Below are 9,538 nucleotides of genomic sequence, written 5' to 3'. Positions count from 1 at the left end.
TTTTTGGGTTAAAATATTGTTATTGGTTCAGCACATTTTGAGAATATCGTAATAGCCGAACCTCGTAAATGTGCTAGGTTCGGTACATATTATGATTATTGAATACGCCGAACCCCTATGCATCTCTATCTGTGACTAGGTTCGGCTTGAAATTTCATGAAATTTCATGCCGAACTGTTCATATACACTTACAGGAAGCTTTTGTGAGGAACAGTTCGGCTAAAAACGCAACTCAATTTTGAGCAGAACCCAACACTGTAACCGTCATTTAATCGATGAAAAACAACAAATAGGATATTGGGTTTGTAAAACTTGCTTTCTTATCCTCATTTCCGGAGTTGGAGATGCAGTTGGTTCAATTTCTGGTTCAATTGGTGGTTGATTTTCAGTTTCTACACCTTTATCTTCAATTGGTTCTTCTTCTTCAATTGATGGATTAGAAGACGATTTGGTTTGCCTAGTCCCTTCTTTTCTTTGTACGAATCATTATGTGGTTGAGTTTAATCGACGATCAAAGTTTTACGAATCGACAATTAATCACGATGATGAATTTTTTTTTCGCAGGAGGGGGAAGAGTTCGTCTAGAGGAGGAGGAAGCAATGTAGTCGATTTCGGCCATCTCGGCCGAGATCTCGGCGGAATTTCCGTTTTCGCCTTAGAGGGTAACGAAATTTAGGATCTCGGTGGAACGGAATCAGGGCAGAAATCTCGCTTGAATAGGCCGAGATCAATCCGAAACGAGTCATCCGAGATGAGGGTCGTTTTGTAATTTCAGTACAATTACATCCCTAAAATCCTATAACTCAGCTCTTTTTCTTCGGTATTCACTAAGTTCACTACTTCTTCTTCTGGATCCCTAAAATCGCCTCTCCCTCAGATTCATCCCACTCCCACCATGTGTAGTTCATAATCTCGGTAGAGCTTCACATTTATCTTGCAGTAAGTAACTGAGGTACGTGATTAATTTGTAAGTTTGTAACTCCATCACCATATTTCTTAAAATGGCATGATAATTTAGGGTTTAGGTAGTTTAATTATGATCAATAAAGGACCAATGTTTTTGAGTTTCACTGTTGATGTATGTCTTGGGTTTTGTATGAGTTGTATTTTACTAATTTGTATTATTAACTTTCTCCAATTTGACAAATTTATCATGATTTTGGTAATTTATTAAGGTACTAAGATGGTTCAATAGTAGTATTTGGTGTTGCAAGTTTATGGGTTCACTTTCATTTTTTGTTGTTGCTGATCTAGGCCCCTTGCATGTCATGGGAATCTCTCTGATGCATTTTGTTCATATAATTAGGAGTTCTTTAGGGTTAAGCTTACGATGTTTGTGAAATGGATTTTGATTAGCAAGTTCTAATTAGCAGGGGATGGTCTTTGGTTCTAATCAGTTCACATGGATGATTTTATTCCAGGTTGTGATTATGGATTCTTCTAACGCTTCTAATTCGAACACCTCAAACACTACATGTGGGTCAATGCTGCCTCAATCTTCTACTCAGACTCTATATAAAGATCCAACATGGAAATGGGCTACATGCAAAGATCCTGCATTTCCAAAGAAATTAAGTTGTGTGCTTTGTGACAAAGAAATGCGTGGTGGTGGAATTACTAGGCTTAAGGAGCATCTCACACAGGTCAAGGGGAATATTTCATCATGTTTGAAAGCAACAATTGAAGTTATAAATGAAATTAGACTTACTGACAATATAAAGAAGTTATAGAAAGCTCATAGGGAGAATATTGATGCTATGTATCGGCGTACAAAATCTGATGAGAATTCTGATGCTGATACTGATAATGAGGTACAAGAAGTTGAAAAGGCTTCCAACGTGGGCAGTCGTAGTTGTAGTCAAGTAGTTGTTCAGAATCAGATAAAGAGAAAATTCAAGAGCCAAAGTAATTGTAGGGGTCCAATGGATTTACTCATGCAGACAGACCACCAAAAAACTCAGCAAGCCACTCTTGACAGAAACAGTTCAGCGAAAGAGAAGTTAAAGAAAGATGCATGGAAAAGAATTTCAGTTTGGATGACTGAGAATTCTATATCTTTTAATACTGTTCGTTGTCCAACTTTCCAAGAAATGATCTATGCAATTGGTGAATATAGGAAAGGTATGCCAGTAATCTTTTATTACGTTTGGTTAATCTGCTTGTGTGTTGTTTTATTTGTATTCTTCTTAGGAATGAGGTTGGGTATTTGTTGTGTTACTTATGCTTTTATGTTTTTTATTTTGATGTTAGTTATGCCCGCGCCATCTTACCATCAGATTCGTTCAAATATTTTCAAGGAACAATTAGAAGAAACGAAGAATTTTGTTGATACATTTAGGGTACATTGGAAGAGGTATGGATGTTCTATTATGTCCGATGGCTGGACAGATGGGAAAAAGCGTCATCTTATTAACTTTTTGGTGAATTGTCCGAAAGGGTCAGTTTTCTTGAAGTCCGTAGATGCGTCAAACAGAACCAATGATGCTGATTTCATACGTGAGCTTGTAAAGGAGGTAATTGATGATGTTGGGAAAGAAAATGTAGTTCAGTTCATTACCGATAGTGGTTCAAACTTTAAAAAGGCTGGGAAGAATTTAATGCTTGAATACCCAAATCTATTTTGGACTCCTTGTGGTGCTCATTGTGTCCAGTTGATGCTAGAAGAACTTGGTGACAAGCTTACACGAATCAAGAGAGCCGTCATTCTAGGTAAAAGACTTGTTACATACATTTATGCTCATTTTCAAGTATTATGCTTAATGAGGGATTTGACAGGTAAAGACTTACATAGGTCTACAAAGACTAGGTTTGCAACTCAATATTACACACTAGAAAGTATTCAAAAGTATAAAACTCCTTTACAAATGATGTTTGTGAATGATAGATGGGAAAAAACTAGATTTTCAAAAGAAAATGTTGGAATTAATGCACTTAAAATTGTCACAAGTAGTACATTTAGGGAAGATGTTGATTACTCTTGTAGAGTGCTGAAGCCTTTAGTTAAGGTTGTAAGGTTAGTGGATATTGAGCGCAAACCTACAATGCCTTCTTTTTATGATGCAATGAGAATAACAAGGGATCAACTAGAGGAGAATTTCAGAGAAGATGATGATACTAGGGCTGTAATTAAGGCTTGCTTTGAGAAAAGATGGAAGAATAACTTTAACCATGCTTTACATTATGCGGCCTACTATTTGAATCCTTCCATATTCTACAATATTGAACCTTATGAAATGGACAATAATGAGAAGTACATAGAAATCAAAACGGGGCTTCATAAAGCAATGGGAAGGCTTATACCCAATGAAGATGAACTTGAGCTAGCTACAGGTGAATTGATAAAGTATACTGATGTTGTTGGGGTCTTGGGAACTCCTCCTTGCAAAAAAAGAAGAACCAAGGATCAACCTCGTAAGCTTGTTCGCTCTATAAGTTTAAAATTTGATTACATTTGTGTTGGATATCATTTATAACTACTTTGTTTGTATTCATAACAGATGAGTGGTGGATTACTTTTGGAGGAATCGATGCGCCAAACCTACAAAAATTTGCAATAAGATTATTGAGTCTTACTTGTTCTGCTTCCCCATGTGAGCGAAACTGGAGCACATTTCAAAATGTAAGTATTCCAATCTTTTGCACTGATTAGTAATATTCTGAATATACATGAACCCTGCAAAGAAATTAGCATGTGCTTACTATTAAGTGTTTTAGTTGAATTATTTATGTTTGTATTTCAATTGCATATTTAGCCATGTATTTTTCGTATTTAAGTTGCACTCGAAAAAACGAAATCGTATTAAACATCAGAAACTGAATGATAGTGTCTTTATCCAGTACAATAAGAAATTGAAGCGTCGTTACATAGAAATCCAAAAATATAACGATGATGATAAAGATCGTGATCCTATTTTCCTGGAGGACCGTGATGAAAATGATGAATGGTTGGCTTTAAAAAATTTGCATGACTTGGAGGTGTAAGGTGATAATGTAACTTTTGATGATTTGCAAGAAACAGTTGGTGAAGAACGTGGGATAGTTGGTAGTAGAGGTTCCTGTAGTTCTCGAGGCAAGTCTACGTTTCCAACTAACTCGGAATACGATGGATATTATACTGATGATTTGATGTTGGACACCGGAAGAGGGCTACTTGGTAGGCTTCTAAAAAGACCTACAAACTAATACCGCAAGTGCACGGTGTCGATTGAAGCTAATGGCAAATACGGGTCGATCCACAGAGACTTGGTTGTGTTGAGATTCTCCTAAGCTAATTCTATATGCAAGGCAGTGACAAAAGATAACTGTGAGATGTTGTCAGGAAGCAAAGCAAGTGACTAAGAATGACAGTGGAAAAAGTAGTGAAGAAAATGAAAACAGGGGGAATGGAAGTGTGATTCTAGGGTTAAGATTTCCCTTTCACCTAGCTAGTTCACCTAGGTTAAATCCTTGTCCCTAATGGACAAGAGGGTCTAGTTCAAGCTAGTCTCTTGTCCAGGGCAATTCATGTGGCAAGTTATCTAACCTAAAATCCTTAGATTAACCCCTAGCATTTCCTATCTGATTAAAGCATAAACAATCACAGGTCATTTAGGTTTCTAGGTCTCTAACTAATATGGCTGGTTAATCCCTTAGAACTACCACTAACCCCTAGCATTACTGGTCTTTTTACAGCACCACTAATCACAAGTCAGTGAGGCTTTTAGGAATTTAGCTAGCCTAGACTATTTTGAGTTCTACAAGAATCAACCTAAAGGCTAACCAACATGGCTTAAGGGTCTTCTCACCCTAGTGGTGGATTTAGAACATAAATAACATTTGAAGATAACAATACATTGAATTAGGCATTAATTGAACTTGGAATTGAAACAACAACAGAACATGAACAATTGAGGAACTGGCTATTCCAGTCCTCTTGGTGGTGCTCTGGCTAGTCCAGGCATACCCAAAACATTACACATCGTTTCCCTTTTATAGCTTACAACAAAATCCCTAATTTCACAAAACCCTAAAATTTGCAAACCCTAACTTTTGGGGAAAATCAAATTCGACATACACATGTGTAAATTGGCTTCGACCCATGCTTCTTGATGTCCCTCTGATGCTCTTCCTGCTCCAATTGATGTACTGCAACCCTAGCTCGAGTTGTTTCATCAACTCCACACCTAGGTCAGAGAGATTTGGGTTTGGGGAAACGACTAGGCTAGGGAGAGAAAACTGTGGTGCGTACGGGTTTTGGTAGAGGCGGAGAGGGGTGTAGTGAAGCTCGAGGAGCAGCAGTTGCAGGCTGCCATGGTCGGGTGGAAGGAGGAGCTGGTTTGCAGAGAAAAGAGAATTTGGGGAAAGAAGAAAGAACCGATGGGGAAAAGGAAAGGGTCTGTTTGTTTTGGGAATAGGGTATTTGGTACTCGGGTGTTGAGAAAGTTTTGCCATTGTTGATGAACAGCGAGGATGAGACGTTGGATGCGAAGATGATGGATCGATCTAACGGCAAGACAGAAGGAAGCGAGGAGCGACCGTTGGATGCGGAAGTACAACAAAACTAACGGCTCAAGATGGAGTTAGGTACTATGGTGTTTGACGGGAGCTTTGGATTTTGATGCACAATGATGAGGTGGTCGTTGGATGATGAGATGGATCCAATCTGATGGCTCTCATGGAAATGGGTATGGATAATGGAAATGGATTTGGGTAAGGGTTTTGGGCCTTGGGTATGCCAAGCCCATATCTTCTTTAAGAACAATTCTTCCTCTTCAATCCCACTTCTAGTTGATCCGGCTCTTGCAAACATCATTCTTCGATTCCTCCTAGCGGGAGTCTTTGCCGTTTCTTTGCTCTTTTCGCTCCGTGAGATAACCAGGCTTTATTTAGTACCTAAAAATGCAAAATTAATTAATAAAAATATTTATTCTTGAAAACAATGAAAATACAGAATATGGGTTAAAATGGAGAATTAATGCACAAAATGACTCTTTACATGACTCTTTACTCGCGTTAAAATGGAGAATTGTGAATGAGTAGGAGGTGTTTCACAATTACTCGCGTTGTACATCAATGGCATACACCCTCCTTGATTATTACAATGAAACAACAAAATGACTCTTTACATGACTCTTATTTACATTGACTACTCTCTTTTATTTTTGGAACAAGAGAGGATGGAATTGAAAAATACTTGATTGATTATTTTTTTTTTGTATTTTTCTGATATTTTTTCTGAATATATACATCGTTTTTTTTTTTGAATTTTTTTGAATTTTTTTTTGATAAGGAAACACTTTTGATACATAAGAAAAAAGAAACAAAAAATTACATGACATTTTGCAAGAGGTAGCCCTTTTTGATGCACCCAGTTAAATTCGATGGTTGTCTTTCTTAATGTAACCTCCACCTTCTATCCCAACCAACCAAAGAACAAGCTAGTCAAGTTTCGTTCAGTATTCTAAAGTGATTGGAAACTAAAACTTCCGATAGAACACCTCAAGGATGAGGCTATACATGTATTGGTAGATTGTGCGCGTGCAAGTTTCTTATCACTATGTGAATTGTGCTAGAATCAGGGGTGCCTAAATATCTAGACTAAGAATCCTTAAAATTACATATTTGCACAAGAGTCAACATTTCAAGGTAAATGAGCTCGATTTTTATGATTTTTCAATTTTTTATTTTCAATTTTTCAAATTTTTCAAAAAGAAGGAGTTCTTGTTTTCAATTATGGCATATTATCAAAGTATCTACTTTTCACCCCCAAACCTAAACTAAACATTGTCCTCAATGTTTCAAAATATGAACAAAATTATAATACAACATATGAAGAGGATCATGTTGAGTAGAGAGAAAGGAAAGAGAATACCCGATTTCGGCGAAAGCAATATTAGAACTCCGTTATTCAAGACAAGAATCCAACATATGTCAGCCGAGATCATATTGGATTAGCAAAATATATACAAAAGGAACAAAAGGGTTTTAAGAAATTTTATCTACTGGATTATATACAAAAATTCACCATACACTAACAATCTAAAGAGTTGAGGATCAACCCAAAAGACAAAGTGTAGAGGTTTCAACAGCTTCACACAAATATAACAGGAAAGAAACGCAAGTGAAACTGTGAAACAAAATGAGCTACCCCCAAACCTGGATTTTTCAACAGATAAAATTTTGGAAACAAAATCTCGCAGTTTTGGGGGTTCATCATGCACAAGGTCTAGCTCGAAATGAACTGTGCTAGGGACGGGCAAACATGCTAATTCCAACTGTGGCTCCTCAAAGATATTATACTTAGATGCAAAATAGTCCAAAAGGACTTGGGAAGCACACAGTTCCAAACCTAGATTAGGGACTCTCAGAAAAGTCGGTTTGACAATATGGGTACAAACCAAATCTAGGTTGGGTGGAAGGCCATCAGATTGTGACTTATGTAGGACGATAGGCACATCATTACTAATCACATCAACATCTCCTAAGTCTTCTACACGTGTCACAACATGCTCACAATCATCAAACAAATTGGCCAGATCACAATCAGAGTCATCAACATCATCAACAAATTTATTCTCATGCATCGGCAAATCAGGAGAAATATCACAATGTGACCTAGGTAGAGAATCAGACACATCAAATATATTTTCATGCATATTAGCATTAGTGTCTACAGAAGATTCAACTATTCCTATGTCATGCTCATCTTCGCAGAATAATTGTACGAATCCCATGTCAATATCAAAATCATATGAATTACAATGAGTATTAGAAAAAACAACATTCATGAAGGTCGATGGCGAGAAGCCATATGTTATTGAACCAACAGGTTCCACAATATTTTCATGTTCTTCTAACATATCATCATAATCATCATCATGGTAGCATGCATATTGGTCCTCATTAACAGTGGTGGTGTCATTAGTCGATTCATGTTCCTCTAAATTAGGTTCATATTCAACACCATTTACATGAATGGGACTAGACACTTCATTAGGGACAACATACATTTCCTCATGAATTTCCTCCTTTTGTAGGTGAAGCAAAATCTGATCTAAATATGCATGAATTCGTGATGTAGATCTATCAAAGTTTTGCTTACTGAGTCTTAAAGCTTCTGTGGTGGAGTATAAATTCATGGGAGTACAAAATTCTTCATGTTCAAATTGTGGTGAATGGTACATGTGTGCATGGTCATTAGGGTTTACAAAATATTGATCGCAACCCTCAAAGGATTGATTATGGTCCCAATGACTACCATTCTCACAATTTATGGGCATTTCATACCTTGGATTTTCTCTAGATTGCCTAAAATTATGCAAAATATGACAATTCTCAACAGGGTGGTCTAAACTACCACATGCAGGACATGCATAGATTTTAGGTTGCCTAAGAAAATTAGATGTGACAGATTCCTCATGTGATTGCATTTCTAAAGCTGCGATTCGAGCTTCTAATTGATCGATCAGTGATGATTGTGTGAGTGAGGCACTAGCAAAATGTTCATTTTCACGTTGTGGCGAATGATGCATGTATGAATAGTCATTAGGGTTCATGTATTGCGGCTCGGGACTTTGAAAATGTCCATAATAATTCCTATGACTATTGACATCATGGTCTATGGGAGGTGCATAACGTGAAGTTTGTCCACACGCAAGTTCTCTAAGGGATTTGTTGTATTCCCCAACTGTAGAAAAAGATCTATACATGATTGGGCTCAAAACTAACATGACAACAAATGCAACTAAGGGTGAAAATGCAACTAACAGTTGAAACTGAAATTTAACAGGACAATTAACAGTGCAAGAACAATTGAAATTAGGCTAACCCAAATTGGGTGGAAACTTGGCTAGTCCAAGAACAGTTTTTACATCTCACATCACTTCCCTTTTATAGCTTACAAAATATCCAAATTTTCAGAAACCCTAAATTGGAAACCCTAATTTTTAAATTGGAAATTAAACTCACTCTCTGATGCAAATAGCCTCGACCCATGCTTGTACTTCTCCTCCTCTGCTAATCCTTTACTCGAACGCTGCTCCAATTTCCTTCTTCTCTCCACTGTGAAACCCTAGCTATGTTTGTCTTCTTGGTAGCATCAAAAATTAATGCTAAGAACAAGACAGACACGACTAGGGAAGAGGTAGGTGATGGTGGTGGTGTCCTTGTGGTCGTGGTGGAGATGGAGACGGCGGAGCAGACATGGCAGTGTCTGCCATGGTCGGGGGAAGAGGAGAAATTTGGGGGAAGTGTATTTGGGGAAGAAGAGAGTGGGTGTTTGTTTTGGGTCGATGGGTTTGATGTTTAGGTGTTGGTCAGGTGCAGCGGAGTTTGATGAACAACGAGTGGAAGGCGTTGGATCATCAACTTCAGATTGAATCTAACGGCAAGATAGAAGAAGGCTCTGAGCGACCGTTGGATTAAGTGATACAACGAAGCTGACGGCTTCAGATGGAGTTAGGTACTATGGTGTTTGACCGGAGCTTTGGATTTTGATGCACAATGATGAGGCGACCGTTGGATGACAAGATGGATCCAATCTGACGGCTCTCATGGAAAT

General features: G+C 37.7%; 1 protein-coding gene across 1 annotated transcript; it reads left to right on the top strand.

The window, feature by feature from the left end:
* Positions 1 to 1,757: 1,757 nt before the first annotated feature.
* LOC113330929 lies at positions 1,758 to 3,981 on the top strand. Its single transcript, XM_026577721.1, has 4 exons — positions 1,758 to 2,121; positions 2,251 to 3,411; positions 3,498 to 3,619; positions 3,838 to 3,981. Exons 1-4 carry the CDS (start codon positions 1,758 to 1,760, stop codon positions 3,979 to 3,981), a joined length of 1,791 nt encoding a protein of 596 aa, XP_026433506.1.
* Positions 3,982 to 9,538: the final 5,557 nt, after the last annotated feature.

The sequence above is a fragment of the Papaver somniferum genome, unplaced genomic scaffold (assembly GCF_003573695.1).
Source record: "Papaver somniferum cultivar HN1 unplaced genomic scaffold, ASM357369v1 unplaced-scaffold_12, whole genome shotgun sequence".
Lineage (NCBI taxonomy): Eukaryota > Viridiplantae > Streptophyta > Magnoliopsida > Ranunculales > Papaveraceae > Papaver > Papaver somniferum.
Note: the sequence above shows the minus strand (reverse complement) of the source record. Positions and strands in the feature narration are given on the sequence as shown.